This window comes from Lepus europaeus, chromosome 21 (genome assembly GCF_033115175.1).
Source record: "Lepus europaeus isolate LE1 chromosome 21, mLepTim1.pri, whole genome shotgun sequence".
In the NCBI taxonomy this organism is placed as follows: Eukaryota; Metazoa; Chordata; class Mammalia; order Lagomorpha; family Leporidae; genus Lepus; species Lepus europaeus.
In genome coordinates this window covers 20,832,207-20,852,098 of record NC_084847.1, presented here as the reverse complement: position 1 = coordinate 20,852,098, position 19,892 = coordinate 20,832,207, and the positions used below count along the sequence as shown (strand labels likewise).

At 46.3% G+C, this 19,892-nt stretch overlaps 1 protein-coding gene across 1 annotated transcript in view; it reads right to left on the bottom strand.

Annotated features, from left to right (window-relative positions):
- Nucleotides 1–1,954: 1,954 nt before the first annotated feature.
- Nucleotides 1,955–19,892, bottom strand: part of HS3ST4 (heparan sulfate-glucosamine 3-sulfotransferase 4) — a 429,048-nt gene continuing 411,110 nt past the window's right edge. The window contains exon 2 of the mRNA XM_062180515.1: nucleotides 1,955–2,591. Coding sequence (XP_062036499.1) covers nucleotides 1,955–2,591 — 637 coding nt within the window. The remainder of the gene's footprint in view (nucleotides 2,592–19,892) is intronic.

Here is a 19,892-nt window from a genome sequence, read left to right as displayed (position 1 = left end):
CTGTTTCTGGAACGAACTCTACAGCTGACTCCAATATGTCGTCAGAGCTGAAGCTCACCTACTCCTTGTTCTGCTTAGAAAACAAGGACCCACGTCAATCAGTCCCACAGTCCACCCTTCTGAACAAACATGCATTTTCTTCCTTTAAATGTGTGTGTGTGCGTGCACAGGCATTTTGATCTATACCTTCTTTTATGTTGACAGTGAAGACATACTTGTTGCATTAGTTCAATAACCACTTTCTTATCTGTTAAGAACAATCAAACGCACAGTGCAAGGCTCTTTCTGAACCTGGCATAGCAGTCCTGGTCTTGCCAGGATCAAGGTAGGGCACAACGCATCCCTTTCAGTAGCCATTTTTTTTTTTTTTTTTTTGTGCTATTGCAAGAACCATGAGTCGCTCTACAGACAGAATCTCCCAAAGACTCTTGAAGTTGGGCCTTTCTGGTCATTCCACAGAAACAGTGCTCCGAGCGTTGCAAGGTTGGAATTGGGATGAAAGTGACCAGCAGAAACACACCACTGAAACCCATTAATCAGGTTGCATTAAGCTTTATAACAACACAGTTTTCATTGAGTGGGAGAAATGACAGTTTAATAACAGCTGAACAGATTTAACTCCCCCCCCCCCATTCATACAAATTTCCAATTTTACTAGAACAATTCCTGATTTTGGAGATCTGTGAACAAGTGCTTCATGTCAAACGTTGCATTGTAATGGACTCAGACTAATGGAAAGGGACACTTTATTTGGCAGCCCTTGATGGGAGTGTCTGCAAGACAGTCCTTGAACTTCCCCCGCTACGGAGAAGCTGGACTTGACAAACGGAGTCGTCCCTCTTGCCACTGCCTCAACGTACACCATCTCTGAATAGAAAAAATAAAGCATGAGACGACCCTGAAGAGGTGGGGGACACACATTAGGATGGGCTGGTCCCCTCCCCACTGGATCACCATGGGTTATTCATAACAAGGGACAGGGCAACTCTCTGGTCTCTTCTTTGTCTCTCTGGGGACTTAGGGGACAAAGACCATCCCCAAAGTGTGCCTCAGAATCATGGCACTTGGGGGACAGGGCCTTTAGGGGAGGGACCCTCCACCAAGAGGACTGGATGTCATCTTTCCACCCTAGACATGGTCATCCATCTTGACAACCACAGGGCTTTGATATCAGTAGCAACACCCCCCTCAGGGCAACACTGCTTCCCGATTCTAACACCAGGGCACATGCTAAGCTTCTCCGTGATCCGGGATACCCATGAAGAGAGAAGCTGAACTCTCCTTTGGGGGTTCTAAGAAAGAAGGCTTCCAAGGCTGTCAGCTTTTTGTTTGTTTGTTTGTTTGTTTCTTTTTGGTGAGGAACAGACATGCTTTTCTCCCTTCATGATGTGGGAGGGAGGAAGTCAGGGTTGTGGCACAAGGCATTGAGAGAAGGCTAGAAACAACTTAGGGGGAGGATCTTGCTCCCTAGGAGTCCCCCAACACTCAGTCATAAACAGCATTGTGGAGAGGAGCCAAAGAGGAGGGTTAGACAGCAGGTGCCTTTGCCAGACACAGGGCCAGCACCCAACCTCCTCAAACTAAAGTCAGAGCTCCCAGAAAGTAAACCTTCTTTCTTTCACCTTTCTGTCACTCGAATAATCACTCATGACACTGTCTCTGCCACTGCCAATGAACTAGAAGACAGGAATGAGCAGTGGGTTCTGGGGGGCCATCTGGTCAACCAGATGCTGCTGCCCAGGCAAGCCTGGTTCCTCCAAGAGGATGCCAGGGTCTCACCCACTCTGTCTAAGCTGATAGCACTGGAGGCAATCTTGACCAGACCAAAGAGGGGATGTGCATGGCTCTCCAGCAAGGCCCAAACTGCAGAACCTGGGGTGGGGGTCGGGGGGTTCAGGACTCGGGGGAAGAACCTCCTGAGCTATTCACTAGCCTTCTCTCCATGGCTCTAGTCTCATTTGTCACCCTCTTCCTGTTCCCACTGGAAGTCCTGACCAGTCATTTGGTAAAACATCATGTTGAAGGGTTTGTAGAATTTCCGCAGTCTGTGGATGACATCCGGGTCAATGCGGGGATGAGTCCGGCCCTTGCTCTTGCCTAAGCACCTCGGGGCGCTGCTGTCTTCCGGCTTCTTGAGGCAAGGGAACCCCTTGGTCTTGTTGAAATAGAAATGTTTCTCAGTCACCACGCGCTTGAGGCCTAGGAAGTCCTGGACTTTGGCCATTTCCCCGGCAGGGTCCACTATGAGTCGCTCGCCACTGACGAAGAGGATCTGAGAGAGAGGGAAATACTGGAGCCAGTTCTCCAAGTGCAGAGCGTAGATGCCTATTCGAATGGCACTCCAGGAGGCATCGATGAGCCCTAGGGTCCGGTTTTTGAAGGCCAGCACCTCGAAGGTGGGAATCTCGGGCTTCTTGGACAGGGTCTGGGTGTAGTCAGAGATGGCCCTGGTCACGGGGTTTCTCACCACCACGATCAGTTTGATGTCCTTGGCCATGGAGTGAATGCGCTTAGGAGCCTCATTTGTGACAAAGTAACTAGGCGTCTTCTCCATGGTTATCTGCCCATCCAATGTCTTGGGCATCACATTTCTGGAATAAGGAGGAAAAGGGAAGAGCATGGTTATTCCTGTCCAGAAATACCCTACCTTCTTTGCACAACATACACGATATAAATAATCTAGTGAGGAGTTACCAAATGAAATCAATGACCACTTGGGAATTCTTTGTACCCATGCATCCTGACTGTAGTCTTGACTACGCATTATCAGGAAAGGCAACAGAAGGCTTGTGTATTCTTTCTTGGGAACCTGATACCTCTGGGTTTAAACTGCTGTTCCACCTCTTTTCAGTTAGGCTAACTTAGATACACCCTTAATTTATCTATGTATTAGCCTTCTAATCCCTGAAATGGAGATGATGATAGTACCAACTTTACACTCTAATGTAAGGATTAAAGGAGATAATGTTTGGAAAGCATTTAGCACAGAATCTAGCATGTGTAAGAGCTTAATTAATAAATTGAGAATATTATTATCATTGTAGTGGTCTCACAAAATGTTGGCTAACACCAAAAACTCCAAGATGATCTTGTCCAGGGTTGGCCAACTACTGCCCACCTCCTGTGCTTCCAGGACTCTCAGTGAAGAAGGACTTGTAATTTTTAAATGGTTGAGAAAAACACACCAAATACATTTTGTGTTGCATCAAAATTGTAAGGAATTCAAATTTCAATGCTCATACCTACACTTGCGTTGAAGCACAGTGACAGTTACTTATTAATGCATTCTCAATACCGGTCTTGGCACTGCAGTGGCCCAGTCAACTCCATGTGGCAGAGACTGTATCGCCCATACAACAATGTATTGACCCTTCTGCCCTTCAAGAAAAAGTTTGTTTTGATCCCCGACTTTGTCCAAAGGCACAATGACTGGGCAAGGGGATAGAAAGAAGTTCAGGGACAGGGGGTGGACAAGCAAATCAAACAGACTTGGTGATCGCAGCAAACACAATCGCATTCCAAGCCTAACTATCCTCATTTGTAAAATCCTAACACTCACCTCCAGGTTGGTTGAGAATGAAGTGACAGAGTGAAGTCATATACCTAGGTCTGGTTCTACGTATGAGCTTTTTTTCTTTCTTTGATCCCAAGGTTGCCCAGTGAGCCTCTCTACATCCCATAACACAACTCCAAGTCTCTCAGGTCTCTTACCACGTTTGCTTGTGCACCTCCACTCTCTATCCCTGTTTGTCTTATCTTATTTGGGAGCTTCAGGATATTAAAGGAATTTGATAGCATTTCTCCTCCTAGTTGCAACATGGCAGGCCTATCAGAGGGCAGTGAGGCTCAGGAGCCTCTTATTCATTCAATTTGCTATAGGCATAGGTAGACCAAAGTTAATTGACAATAAACCTATTCAATACTGTTGGTACAGTGGGCCATCTACCACCATGTGCTCCATTAAGTCTATTCACTTCTGAGCCTTGCACCAAAGTGGTACATTTAGGATTACACAAGACCTTTTTGTTATGATGACATGCTTTTAAATGTCTCAGCTAATAAAACTTAATACAGACGAAGATCCCTTAGCTTCTCCTACCATAATTAAATTTATTTACTATCGCGTGTGTGGAGAAAGAATGACTTTTCTTTTATCTCTCATTCACATGCTCTGTCAATAATTAATTGCTACTGGGTTTTGAGCTTTCTCGGCAAGCACTTTTATTAAGCAAGAAGAATTTGCCTGGTAGAAAAATTCATGTGGAGTCAGACCTTGTTAGAGTATAATGTTGGGCAGCATGGAGTTTTTGGATAAAAGCAATAGCCCTGGACATAAATAATCACACTTGGGTTGGGCTGATCTATTCCTCTGAATGTCTTTATGTTTGTGCACCTGCTATACCTGTTTGGTCCTCAACTGATGTAACTGTCTCTTTGGGAAGGGCAAGGCTAGGGAGCACAGCCTTTGGGAACCACATTTGCCTGATTTCAGAATTCCAATGACTCATAACACCTCAATGAATTTAAAGAGCTCATGCTGAGTTTCAATTTCTCATCTAAAAACGACGGTTAATCAGAGTCCAATACCTCATAGGACTGTCATGCAGATTAAATGTGATAGTGCAGGTAAATCACTTAGGATAGCACCCAATCAATGCCAGAATTTTTAAACTGAAGCCAGCTACCCAAGATCATTTTCACAGCAATTTTTTAGAGAAAAATGGAAGAAAAAAATATTTGACCAAATGGAAAAGCTGAAAAACTCGAGAATTAAGGGACTGATCTAAAAAATTGGTAAATGCTGGTTCAAGGCTGTATCACAGTTTATTACCTGATTGAGGAGCTGTTGACCAACAAGGGAGCTAATTAGTTCCATCTGAGTATGAAGAACATACCCATGTCTGGTTTTTGTTTCAGTGGAGAGATTAGATTTTTATAGAGCTGACATTATACAAATAGTCATTTCTCAGTGTCCCAAAGGGATTAATTTCAGCACCACCCCATTCTCCCCATGGACACCAAATTTACGAATGCTCAAGCCCCTTACATGAAATGACATACTAAAGATGTTCCTTGACTGGAGATGGGGTTCTGTCCCAACAGACCCATCATAAGCTGAAAATATCAGAGGTCAAAAGCACATGGAATATACCTAACCTGCCAAGCATCATAGCTTAACAACACAGTGCCCTGCAGAGTATCAGTTGCTTTCTTTCATGACTGTATGGCTGGCTGGGGGTTGTGGGGGTTGTGGGGGTTGTGGCTGGCGGTTATTTGCAATGCTCCCTAGCATTGCAAATAATATGTGACATACTGGTAACACAAAAAAAGATCAAAATTCAAACTCTGACAAACGATTTCTACTGAATGCATATCATTGTTGCATCACTGTAAAGTGGAAAAATCGGAAGTTGAACTGTCATATCTGGGGACTGTCTATTTGCATATGGACTACAACCTCCTGAATGCCTTAAATCATCTCTAGATTACTTGTAATACCTAATGCAATGTAAATGCTATGCAAATAGTTGTTAAACACTATTGTTCAGGGAATAATAACAAGGAAAGCGGTCTGTACATGCTCAATACATATGCAATTTTTCCCCCAATATTTTCAATCATGTTGGCTGAATCAGGGGGATTGCCTGGGAACCTACAGATACAGAGATCTGACTGTATTAACTACATGTTGATACAAAAAAAAAATCACCCCCAAAATAGCCATTTTCCATAGCCATTTCCAGATTTTGTTCCTTTGGAGGTGTTTTTGCTTGTTTACTTTGTGGCAGTTTTCTTTACTACGCCGGCAGCTGCTTGGTTTTCTTCTCATGAATTCTTTGTGCTTATACCTAGACCTCAGTGCCGTTTCCTATGGAGCTCTGTTTGAACACATCTCCTGTGATTCAACTAATTGTCAGTCCATCAAGATCGTGGTGTATCCTGGATCTTTTAATTTTTTTAAGATTGTATTTATTTGTTTGAAAAGGAGAGTTATGCAGAGAGGGAGAGACAGAGAGAAAGGTCATCCATCCACTGCTTCACTCCCCAGTGGCTGCAACAGCCAGAGCCGGGTTGATCCAAAGCCAGGAACCAGGAGCTTCTTCCAGGTCTCCCATGTGGGTGCAGGGACCCAAGGACTTGGGCCATCTTCTATTGCTTTCCGAGGCTATAGCAGAGAGCTGGATCGGAAGAGGAGCAGCTGGGACATGAACTAGTGCCCATATATGGATGCCAGTGCCCCAGGCAGAAGCTTAGCCCACTATGCCATGGCACCAGCCTTGTTCTTGGCTCTTTTATCTGAAGCACCAGGGGTAAAATGGGACCCACCATGTGAACCAGAGAGCTGAGGAGACAGTGTGTGCCTAGCTCGGTGCTTGTTGGGAAAGGGAGCAAGAGAAGGGGCATTGCAGAAGGCTCTGGAGAAGGCAGAGAGGAGCCTAAATGGTTTTGAGGGTCATGCTACAAATGTGAGATCAAAGCTCATCATCTGGAAGAGTTCCTGCCTCTGGGCCCGAGTGCTGGGACTGCTTCCTTGAGCCCAGAGCCAACTGTTGTGGTATCAGTTACTCTGTCTGTTCTGTCAGGAAGAAGACATCCAGTATCAGCTCAGAATCCACGAAGCAGCAATTCCCCTCTCCTAAACTGCTTCAGAACTCTGTGCGTTCTTTCATTCATCCATTCATACATATATACAAGCACACCTACATTCCATAAAGCATCATTTACCAGTAATGCAACAGTGAACCAAGCAGACATAGGCCCTTCCTCCACACAGCTACCGTCTAGCTACCACACGGCCAAGTGCAGCGCCCTTTATGACGTCACACAATGAACCATTTTAATCAGCAGAGCAGGTATCATCACCACTGCAGTTTTACAGAGAAGGAAATGGGCTCAGAGCCTAAAGGTACTTTCCAAGTTCCCAACGAGTGAATGTGTCTTTTGTCTGTAGTTCACCGGTTGAGCACACATAATTCAACACCAGTTCAAGGGCTCCATAAATCTCTGTTGGAGACATGGATGGGTGACAAGCCATGAACTTCCTCTCTTAAGTCTAGTCCATTCCTAAGGGCAGGTGTGTGTTGAAGTCCCTTCCTTTTCTCCATCCTTCTCTCTTCATCAGGGTTCTTACCTGCACCTCATGTCCAAGAAATATTTCTATATCATCCTGGTCTCTCTCCTTATAGGACAAGGGGAAAGATCCATTCTACTGGAGAAACCCAACCCTTCCACCTGCTCGTTGGATCTGATTTCCCTGCATCATCTCAGGATCTTCTCATCCCCAATTTCTTTTCTCCAAGTTTTCAGAAAGTTCTCAATGGGATGTGATATTTCAGCATGCTCATGTTTTTCCAATCTTGGTGTGCTAGAGGACGGAAAGACCAGTAATGCTGGAGCCAACTCAGCAAACTTAAGAAAGACAGAAAACAGAGCCTGGGAGATGGGCAGGGAGTATACCATGGAGGGTCTTATAGACCAGGAGAAAGACATTGGCGTTTTTTTCTAAATGTCATAAGAAGCCATGGAAGAACATTAAATGAGAGAAGGTGACTTAATTTTTTTTTCTGGATGGTTCTCTGTGATCAAACAAGAGTATGGAAAGAATAGAAGCAGCAATCTGACAACAGGCACTTCAGGAGAACAGGTAGAAATGGTGGAGGCTTGGATGTACGTGCAAAGGGCAACATGGTCAGAAGTGGACAGAATTGGGATGTATTTTTATTTGTTTTTTTAAAGATTAATTTCTTATTTATCTGAAAGGAAGAGATACAGAGAAGGGAGAGAGAGAGAGAGAGAGAGAGAGAGAGGTCTTCCATCCACTGGCTCACTCCCCAGATGACTGTAACAGCCAGAGTTGGGCCAGGCCAAAGCCAGGAGCTAGGAGCTTCTTCGGGGTCTCCCACGTGGGTGCAGGGGCCCAAGCATTTGATCCATCTTCTGCTGCTTTCCCAGGTACATTTGCAGGGAGCTGAGTAAGAAGTGGAGCATCCGGGACTTGAACCGGCATCCGTATGGGATGCCAACAGTGCAGGCGGAGGCTTAACCTTCTGTACCACAGTGCTGGCCCCAGGTTGTATTTTTAAAATGAGGCCAATGGTGGTGAGTGATGGGGAAGAAGTGGAGGTGAGGTGTGTCACAGATGACTCCAAGTCACAGTTTACTGATGTACAGAACACTGGGAAACAAGCAGGCTTGGGGAAGAAGCCAACTCTGACTGTAGACTTGAACTATGAGATATCTGTAACACACCCAATTGGAGGTATTGAATAACCATCTTGATAAGAGAGTGAATATCCATCTTGATACGAGAGTGAGAGCCAAGGAAGAGCAGGTTGGAGGTGTTGACATTTATGTCAACGTTTATGTCCTGTGCTCACATTCCACTTGCTAGGGAGTAGGGAGAAGAATGTCTTCCCCTCTTTACCGCTGCTGTACAAGGTGAGACCTGTCCTTTGCCTACCTGTGGAGTGCTCTCAAATAGGAAAGGTGTCTGGATGCTGGGTGTGACCTTTATAAAGAACTCCATTACAAAGATTTTCCTTACTCCTTCTAATTCCCAGAGTCCTTGGTAACCCCCTGCACTCCAGGGCTTCCAATAGTGTCTTTGAGGCCATAGGCAATGTTCTATCTACGTTTGAGTCTCCAGTGCTTAACACAGTACCCACCACTGAGCAGCTGCCCCACAACTACCTGGATTGAATGGATGCAGAAGTCAACAACATACACATGAATTCACGGTTCCTGGAAGTCGGGAGTACTGGGGCACTCAGAAGGATACGGCTCCTCTAACCAAGTTTTCCATGCATGAGGGCTCAGCGCTTCGGAGTCACATGCCATCCGTGTCTGAAAGACCATGCACTTCAGTGCGGGCCATATGGTGAGAAAACATTGCATCTGGGCTTGGAACGCCTCGTTAACAGCATCCTGGGTGCTCAGAGCAGCCGTGACATCAGCGTCAACACACAGTCCTGAAGTGAGAATCATTCCGCAAGATCACACAGCTGCTCTCACAGCCCCAAATGTTTATGAGGCTCCATCCAACGCTCCGTCCTGTTCCCACTCCCATTCTCTCTGTGCTGGTGCTTTGCTAAGCACAACCCCACTGCCATGCAGGTCAGCAGCACATGGGGGCTCCAAGGAACAATGATAAGCATGGCACGGTTATCCTACAGCCTGGATCGAGCACCACGTAGCAAATGTGCACCCCACGCTAGGTCATGTGATTGAGAGTTGAAGTTCAGAGGTCACAGTGATTCTCTGCTTGTGATACTTGGCATCCCATGTCAGAGCACCAGTGTGAGTCCTGGCTGTTCCATTTCCAATCTAGCTCCCTGCTCCTGTGCTGGGCAAAGCAGCGGATGATGGTTCAGGTACTTGGGCTCCTACCACCGACATGGGAGACCCGGATGGAGTTCCTGGCTCCTGGTTTCCACCTGCCCAGCCCTAGCCATTGTGGCAATTTGGGGAGTGAACCAGCAGATGGAGGACTGGTCTTTCTTGCAGATTTCTCTTCCTCCCTCCTCCCTCTCTATTACTCTGCTTGAAAAGAAATAAAGTAAATCTATTATTAGAATAATGCCTAACATACCATATATCTCAATATATTAGCTACTAATTTTTGAAACAATTCTTGTAAGAAGGACCATTATCTATCTCTACATTAGAGATCAGGAAAGAGTAGCTCAATGAGATTGATTAGTTTGTCCCGAACCATAAGAACAGAAATGAGAACTCAATCCTAGGTGTGCTTGCAACATACTCTGAGCTCTTGCTTAACTGCCTGGCAGTGTTTAATCAAACTGCAGAACCTGAGCAAGGTTACATGACTGGCCCAAGGTCACTCAGCTAGGAGGTGGCAAAGCTGAATCTTAAAATGAGCCTCATTATGTGTGCTATAAAGGTGGCTGTCACTGACTTTCCACTGGGAGTTGCAGAGACACAAGCCAGAATCCCTAGAAATTCTTGCCAGATCAAGCTACATCATTCAATTTGTGATATGTCTCTCCGGGGCCTCCTCACTTGAAGCGAATGGATGCCATCATGAATACCGAGGGAGAAGGCAATCACACGTATTAGCTATAAAGTGCCCATTCTCTCTGGAAGGGTCAGTGGCAGAGCTTGCCTTTGGTTTGTCTGAATTAGAGCTATGTGGACACCTTACATGTTCCCAAATGCATTATCCAGTTGAATAAATGATGCATAAATTAGCAATATTTTCTGAGCCCTCCTGATGAACTATAACCCAAGAGAATGGTGGTTAGAGCAAGGGCAGGAGGTAGGGCCCGTTCCTCTGCACCGAGGAAGAAAACTCTCTTAGAAATTCAATTGAGCAAGTGCTACTTGCTAAGCACCAAGCAAGGCAATTTCGCATGTTACTTTGGCTCAGTGTCACAAGGACCATCCGATTCACTGAGCCCTTTATGGAGGTGTGGAAACAGAGTGAGAGAAAATGAACCCTGTCCAGTGATTTATAGCCAAGATTTTGCCCTGCCCAGTTCTTCTGGAAAGTTCACTGTGGTTTACAGATCCATGAATAACCAAATTCCTGAAGGCAAAAAAAAAAAAAAAAAAAAAAAGTCAAGTCATTTGGGATGCCCAATCTTACACAGAGACTCAAGAAAAGTAGCATGCCTTCATGCCACCACAGCTGTCAAGCAAACTGACGTTGCAAATAGAGACTGCGTGCGACGCAGCAACTATCTCGCTGTATGAAGTTAGGACAGGGATGGCCCCTTCTTGGGCCACAAATTCCTGTACAGTGAAAGGGTTGTGTTCATAGTCACTCTCCCATTAATTCCATCAGCTGTTTATTGGTGCTTGTAATGCAGCAGATGGTGGCTATGTATTGATGATAAGGCATACATGGTCTCTCTGTCCTTCGAAAGTCTGTAAGTTCTTCCAAGGAAAGGCCCGGATATCCCCTATCTTAGAGTGGTCTGTCAGTCAGAAGTGGCACCTCCGTCAGGACGGCCGTCTCTCATCTGCTCTGTCTTAGCTACGTTTCCAGGGAGAAAGGAGACAGGCAGACGGAGCACAGAGGAGAGGAGGAAGCAGGGCAGAAGCAAAAGAGGAAGGTGATTAGAAGGGACGAGAAGAAGAAATAAAGGGGAAGGGGCGTTGAGGATACACGCAAAATCTAAATAACTGGGAGAGAAGGCGTAAAGAATCCCAGGTTTCAATGACCCATGACCACCCTGGAGAAGACAGCAAACCCAGCTCTCAGCGGTGTCTGTTGTTTTAAAGTCTACGCAAGGCAAGCACAGGGATTTGGGATTAGAGGGCTTATGCTGACCTTTGCCAGGGACACTCCATCAAGGTGGAAGAGGAAGCGGTCCTATTGAAGGGGGCAGAGAAGGACACTCAATATTCCCCTTGGGATCAAACACAGGCTCAGAGGATCCTAAGTGCCTTGTCCAAGATCACACTGCTCCTACGTGGGAGAGTTGGGCTATGGAACCTAGCAGAGGCCATTCTCCCTCCCACCACTTAGTGATATGAAGGAAAGGATGGCAGGAAGTGGAGCACTAGCCTGGAGGAGGGGGGCCGGATGCTGACCCCAGGCGGGGGAACAAGAGCCCAGCAGGCAGATGATCACTCTCTGAGATAGAATCTCCGGTAACAACAGACAGAGCAATGGACAAGGTCAAGAGACCTGGTGGCTTGGTTGTGGATGGAATCAGGGAGGGCAATATTTAAGTTTTTGGGCTGATGGCTTGGGTATTCCCAGTGACCCAAGATGACGCTCGTGCTGAACTTGGGGCCTTGGAAGTGGAGTTGGAGCACTCAAGGAGCACAGGTTTTAGCTGGATGCTATACTGTTGATTTACAGATTGTAGTGACCTCCTGCGAAATGTGTTTGTTTTCCCCTCTGGAGACTCACTTGGTAGGAAGGTAAGGGATTCGTCAACACCACCCCAAACCCATCACACATCTCCACTGCCAAGGAACTTAGCCCATCCTTGACTCCCTAGATCTGGCTAATATGTATCGCCAGGAGAGGTAAGAAGTTTCTCTATTACATGGCCTGATAAAAGATGCTGGTACATCCTGGACAAACCATGGAGAAGCTTTACGTTTCCAAGATCTAGGTCCAACCCAGAGTTTCTTGTCCTCAGTACTGTCATCGTTTTGGGATGGGTAATTCCTTCTTAGGGGCGTGTCCTGTACCCTGAGCCATGCTGAGTGGCATCTCTGGTCTCTACCCTGCAGAGGCTGGTAACACTGTCTAGTCATGACAACTGTAAATGTTCATAAACATGGCCAAATGTCTCTTAGGGGTCCAAATCAGCCTCAGTTGAGAGCCACTGGTATAGCCAGATTGCCTGGGCGTGACTCTGGGCTCTGCCCTTAGATGTGGAACTTAGGGAAGGTTACTTACCCTCTTTGTGTCTAGATTTACACAGTCACAAAATGAGATAACAAGGAATGATAATAGGTATCTCATAAGGCTGTTTGAAACATTGGATGAGTTTGTGTGCATGCTGCTTTACTTCCTGATAAACACTGGAGAAGCCTTAGCATTAGTGTTGTCATGTGGATTGCTACATATTGCTACATATGACAAAGAAAGACTGAGTCATCTTCCTCCTGGGCTGCTCCATAAGAGGTGTCAGGGGTGGGTCTGAGGAATGACCAAGAACTTCTATCCAAACGAGTGATACAGGCTTCAAGTCAGATTTACTTTGAATTGGAAAATAAGCAGCTGTCTTGAAACCCTGGGGGGAATGTATCTGTTTTAAAAGAAAACTGTCAATAGAGGCTGAATATTCACCAGAAGTTGGAAACCATATATGAATGGGTTACAAGCTACTCAGTATCCAGGGACTAGGTATACATTAAGGGTTTGTGCCAGGTAGCTATGGAAGAATGACTACGAGACAGGGGAAATATAGATGCTGGTGAATGCTTGTGGTTGGGATCATAGTTTTGACCCTGCTAGGCGATGGGTGAAGGAATGCAGGAGGGGGCTTATGGCTAGGAAGACAGTGGGAGCTGAAAGACCAGAGTGCAGACAGGGGAAATGTAAGGTTGGTTGACTGCCTTTCTGAGTGTAATACAAACACAGAATTGAACTGTTTTATTGTTGTTTCACTGATGAGTCTCTTCAAGCAAAAACAATAGATGATTTTCTGAAGATATCACCATAAATGATTAAGTCAAGTCTGTAGACTATCCATGGAGATTCCAAAAGAGGAAGAAGAATACAAGAATGTATTACACATTGTCAACAGAACTACTTGGGAAAATAATAAATGATTACTTCTGAAGACATCTGAGTGTCACAAACCACTCTGGACAGAACTGAAAGAGGCGGAAGTTACAGACACTACCTATCCCACAAGGCAACATCTGCTTCCTTCATGTCCAGAGACACAAGAAAAGACAAAGGAAGATGGAAAAAGAGAAAGACCCTCCTCAGGCCACTTCTTTCTAGAGCAGGTTGGTTTATAGCCTTGCGAACGTAGCTCTGTTCTTCCAAGTGGTAATAACGAGGACTCGATAGCCTTCACCAATTCTGATTGTGTTTTCACTCCCTCAGTGGTCAGGAGCTGGTCAAATATTTTATGGTTTGTGCACCAGGCCCCAAAAAGAAAGTGTCCTGGTGGATTCAGGGTATGCGGCACCTTCTCTGGAGCTCACAAGCTGGCTACATTGTCATGAGTACATTAGTCTACCCCTCGAGGAAGCAGAAAAGCCAACCTACCCTGGAGAGCTGAAAGCCTTCATCCCCATGCTTTTAACAGATTTCCATATTGATCTCTTGTACTACCCACATCTTCTTTCATGAGATCTGAGTTTTAGAACCAACATCACGTTCAAGTCATTACAGACTTGTTTACCTGTATTTTATGTATCAGAGAAATACAAATTGTTCTCTAGTGTTTCTTAATGGGAGAAAATCAAGGTTACTACACGGAACCAAGTTTTAGTTAATAAAGGAGAGAAAATTATTCATGTGTTCATTGATTTGGCAACTGTAGTGGACCAGACGCAGCGCTGGTATTAAGAGATAAACAGAAAGATCTTGCCCTCACGAAGTTTGTACTTCTGAAACAGGATAAACAGATTGTGAGGTCTAATCTTAACCCTCTCTCTTTCTCTCTTTTTTAAAAAGATTTATTTATTTATTTGAAAGTCAGAGTTACACCCAGAAAAAAGGAGAGGCAAAAAGAGCAAGAGAGCGAGCGAGCGAGAGAGTCTTCCATCCACTGGTTCACTCCCCAACTGGCCACAATGGAGCCTCTTCCAGGTCTCCCAAGCAGGCACAGGGGCCCAAGGACTTGGGCCATCTTCCACTGCTTTCCCAGGCCATAACAGAGAGCTAGATCCGAAGTGGAGCAGCCGGGACTTGAACTGGCACCCATATGTGATGCCAGCACTGCAGGCAGCGGCTTCACCCACTATGCCACAGCACCGGCTCCTAGCCTTATCTCTTAGAACTCAGAGTGGTCCATGAGTTCCAGGTTGGGAATCACTGGCTAGGGGCCAGCTTGACTCTAGAGTTCTACAGTGGCCTCCTCTGGAGCTTCTACATTCTCATCCTATCAGAGGTATTTATAGGATCGAGCTCTGGGTTTCCATCTCTGAACCATACATGCTTTCAGCAACTCATTTCACACCTCTGAGCCTCAGTTCCATCATCTGTCAAATGGGGGTAATAGCATCTTCTAATTGTTCATAAGAAAAGATATGAGACATCCTCAACACAGCTCAAGTACTGGCAAATGCCCCCTCTTGTTATCACTGCTTGTAATGGAGCACAGAGTAGGTACAAAAATAATCTTATCTACTGCATGAATGAAGGAGAATATCCCTGGAATCTCAAATGCACCCCTGTGTAAATGATGACTGAGTCAAAGAACCCACCTCTCTAATGGATGGTGACATAACCCAGGCTTAGAGCACCAAGGTGCTTCGGTTTGGTATCCAACCCAAGGAATTATTAGAAACTTCTCCTTGCCATCCTGGTGTCCCAGCATTTGGGTAGCCTCATTTCTGGGCAGCGTTCAGCCACTACATAGTTCCCACACCTCACACTTCACAAATCTTAGGCATTGTTTCCATTTCTCTCTGGCATCCGGAACTTTTCCCAATATGATCACCTGTCATTAACAGTAGATCACCTGATGAGAGCAGTTAACTTTCTCAAATGATTTCTTTTAGAAAGCACATATGGAAGAAAGCTGCTATGAATTCAACAGTCCTTTGAAATGCACGTGTGACTGAGTCATCATTGATTCTACATTTTTGAATGGCTGCCGTATATGTGTTCATGTGTGTGTGTGTGTGTGTTGCACATGCATGTACCTATGGATGTTTACATGAGATTTTTAAATTGATCATGTTTGGTATCTATTATCGGAATGCGAAGGTCCCTTGCAATAATTATCAAGACCACAGGATAGGAAGCATGGATCTAAAAATCTAAACTGTTGCCTGCCCACACCCTCAGCTTCCAAGAGTACCCTCCAGCTGGTAAGACTCCCCCCACCCCGCCATGACTCTCTCCTTTGTAATTAGACCATCTCACTCCAGAGGTTCTAAGACAAGATACTCCTTGATTCAGATTAATATTATGGGACACATTTCATGTGCCCACACATGAGGATCCATCTGAAGTGTGTTTCTCTGATACTGTATTCATACCCAGGTACTTCCAAAATTTCGTAGAAATGCATAGGATGAAGCAATTATGCATGGATTTCAAATCCTTTGGCACCCAGCTTTGCAGGAAGTTTTTGAACACCCTCGTAGGTATGCTAAGAGCAACCCTCTGCAGACCCCTCACACGCCAACTTCTATTAGTGGTTTCATTTTATTTTCCGTCCTCAGACTCAATGCTTCAGAGGGCACACGCAACAGTGAAATGATTATGGAGGTGTCAAACTGTCTGCCCGGGCACCTTGTGCTCACAGTTTAACAAACATTGACGGGAGAGGGCTCCTCCTGGGAAGCCTGTGCCCCAGGTCTCTCTATCTCATGCTTTGCTCCCAGCTGTGTGTCAGCCCATCACTGTCTCAGGGATGTGGCCAGCCCTCCCTCCTCCTCACCTGCATCCTGCTGATGGTCTCAGCCCTGGGTGTTCTCGCTAGGTCGGCTTCTGCAACCCTGATGCATTTCTAAGCCCGACAGCCTCAAACCGTGTGGACCATCCTAACACTAAGCCTTGGAGCAACAGAGACATGGCTCTGTATGGAGGTGAATCTGCCAGGTTCACATTTGAATCTTGCCTTGTCTGGAGCTGCTCTGTGCTTCCTTCCACTTGCCTTTCAAAATGCTCCCATATGCTCTTGATGGAGCCGCCACCAGTGATGTGCCCAGCACAGCATTCCCAAACCATTTGTAGCCAGATGTCCTGAGCACCCTGGGCGAATGTCCTTCCTGCTGGTGCTGCCGACTCCTTTCCCTGTCCATCCCCCGCTCTGCCATTCTGTCTCAGTGGAAACCCCACCGAACCACTGCAAACCCTAGTCTCCTCATCAGATAAAACAGGACTCATGCGCAAGAGCTCAGATCTCAGAGGATATTTTAGGAGGTTCGAAGGAGCTATTGCTTAGGAAGCACTTAGCAGGGTGCCTGAAAGGAATGAAGTGCTCTGTACACATGTTAATCAGTGTTGCTGTTACCTATGAAGCCTGTTTCTTCATTGCACATGCTCAGGGAATGCCACCTTAGGACCTGTGCTGATGTGAGGTCACTTCATTGTTCCCTCATGGGCATCCTGAGAATGAACTTTGCTTTTTGTAAATAACCTGCACTCGTGTCTTCCTTGCAGTTGAAGGATTCTGGTCAGTGAGACAGATGATGTTCGGTCAAAACACAGGATGCTTTCTTGGCGAGGGTGTTGGTGGGGCCAATGGAAACTCAGGAAATAAGTCACTCAGATGGAAGCATCTGACAAGGACAAGTGTGACTGTCGCTGTGAAGAGCGAATGTGTTTTGCCATACTGCCATGCACCAGCTGTAGAGTGTGGCTGCAACAGAGACACAGTGTTGGAGGGGATTTATCCTCTGGGCTGAGCGAATACAGCCCAGAAGCCCTTTCCCCCACACTTGACCAGGACTGCGGGATGACCGTTTCTACAGGGAGCCCAAGGAAGAGCCCACCAGGCTGTCCTGCAGCGGTTCCCTCCAGGAAGTGCAGTCCCTGAATTGAGAGCTCGAGCTTCACTGGTGTAAAAATACAATCCTAAATGCATCAGTGCGACCTACTGCGCCTGTATTTAGACTTGACTTTCACAGCTTGGGGCGCATGAAATACTAAACAGATTTGCAAACCAATCAGTCTGATCACAGAACAGATGGAGAAATGACAGACAGGCAAGATCAGTGTACACCTAGAGAGATATACACAAACATGCACACACACTTTGCTATGAAAATTCTCCTATTATCAGATACTCATGCATGCTAATTTCCCATAGAGGGGTCTCTCTCTCTCTCTCTCTCTCTCTCTCTCTCTCTCTCACACACACACACACACACACACGCATACACACACACACGCATCCATCCATCTACTCCTGCCCTAACTGTCTCAGGTGTCAGCTCAAACATGGCCTCTGCAGAGAGCAACCTCCCATCCCATGCATTCCCGCCTTCATATATGTCTCTTTTTCCCCTCTGCTTGGCTTCCTGTTACAGGAAATCACCTTGTTTATTGTTAAGGTTTATTTTATTTATTTGAAAGGCAGGGTCTCGCACATATACACACAGAGGGGACAGAGAGAGAGAGAGAGAGAGAGAGAGAGAGAGAGAGGTGGGAAACTATCTTCCATTTACAGGGTCACTCCCCAAATGGCCACAGCAGCTGGAGCTGGTCCAGGTGGAAGCCAGGAGCCCAGAACTCCATCCTGGTCTCCCACATAGGTGGCAGGGGCCCAAGTATTTGAGTCATCATCTGCTGCTTTTCCTGGTGCATTAGCAGGAAGTTGGTTCAGAAGCGGAACAGCTGGGACTTGAACTGGTACTCGTATGGGATGCCAGCATCAGAGGTAGCCGCCTAACGCGCTACACCACAAAGTAACAATGTTAGCTGTTAAAGACCTGCTAGCACCAAACTGAGGGTTTTCTCCTGGGACTTAAATAAGACATTTCAAAAAGATCACAAGGGAATTATTTTCTCACCCCCGTGTCTGCCTAATTGTGTTTCCTGGTTTTTAATTTCCATAGCCAAGCACCCACTAGCTGAGAGCTGTATCTCATTCAGGCTGTAGATGGGATCCAGGGACAACAGGTGGGCACCGTCTGAGCACGTTCCCATCTGCACAGATTTTTTGCACCCGGGAAGTCCTCCTTTCCCTTGTTCCCATCATTTTGGTCCCCATCTTTTGACAGGGCTAGGACTTTTTCTTCCACTTTTCCCTAATAAATATTCCAGCTCTCTGCTGTGGTAGAAGCATGTACCAACCCAATCTCCCTCTGCACCTGCTTTTCTAGACTTTGCCGGAGCTGGAGTCCAGTCCTAGCCAGGTTCTGGTATCTAAGGGGGGAGGTGGCCTTGGGGAAGTGGAGGCACAGGGGTGGGGGTGTGCAGCTGGCTGTGGGTGTAGGAGGATGAGTAAAAGTACCCAGTCTTTTTTTTTAAATTTATTTATTTATTTATTTATTTATTTTTGACAGAGTGGACAGTGAGAGAGAGAGACAGAGAGAAAGGTCTTCCCTTGCTGTTGGTTCACCCTCCAGTGGCCGCCGCGGCTGGCGCGCTGTGGCCGGCGCACCGCGCCGATCCGATGGCAGGAGCCAGGTGCCTATCCTGGTCTCCCATGGGGTGCAGGGCACAAGCACTTGGGCCATCCTCCACTGCACTCCCTGGCCACAGCAGAGAGCTGGCCTGGAAGAGGGGCAGCCGGGACAGAACCGGAGCCCCGACCGGGACTAGAACCTGGTGTGCCAGTGCCGCAAGGCAGAGGATTAGCCTAGTGAGCCGCGGCGCCGGCCATACCCAGTCTTTTTTTTACATGTCTGATCATACTGCCTGCATCCTTCTTTCTCTCAAAAAAATCAACCCACAATCATTTTAACATGTCACGGAAGCTCTGCTTTTTGGAACACGTCTTTTGGGTAAATAACTGCCCCCTTGCTGTTTTCCTAACCCACTTTCCTCCAAAGTGCTGCTGCCCCGAAGCTGTCACCGCAGCCCAGGGAGGGTGAGTGTGTGCTTTGTCTGAAAGGTCACACCCGGGGAGGCAGTGTGCGGCTCCCAGCTGATCTCTCGCCTTCTCACTGGACTTAACTCTGCACAGTCTCCAGAATGTGTGCGCCACAGTACAGCTCAACATAGCTTTAATACGCTGCCTTGTTGGACAGCTCCATCTCTCCTTGTCAGCTTCTGTAGCCAAGTATGTGCCCAAGAAGCCTCAAATCTGTGTCTACCCTGAGTTTTGGGGTTGACACCCTTCTCCGATTCCAGGTCCAACAGGCTGGCTTGGTGCCTTGGAAAACAATTACCATGAATTCCATCCCTCAAGGCTCCCTGGCAGCCATCAGACAAGCTCTGGCCTTTATCAGGTAGACTAATGGCTCAGCACTCCTCCTCAGAGCCCCATGTTTGAGTTAAAGTCTTCTTTGAAAGCCAATCTCCTGCTTCCACAGAGCATGGACCCACTCATCTTGGTATCTTCCAGAAAATTATCTAGTTATTGTATGCATACATTATTGTATATCAGTATGTGGTATACATAATTTCTATGGGTTTATATATAGAATATTGTTTTCAGTGAGTGCATGAATGGAAGTATGTGAGCAACACAAGTAGTATCATACTGTATGTAACATTCTAGGATTTGGCTTTCTGTTTAACAATACTTATTGCGATCTTTCCCTTTCATGGCCACACCCCCTTTTAAAATGAATATGCATCATGGTGTATGCAAACAGTTGCTTATTTA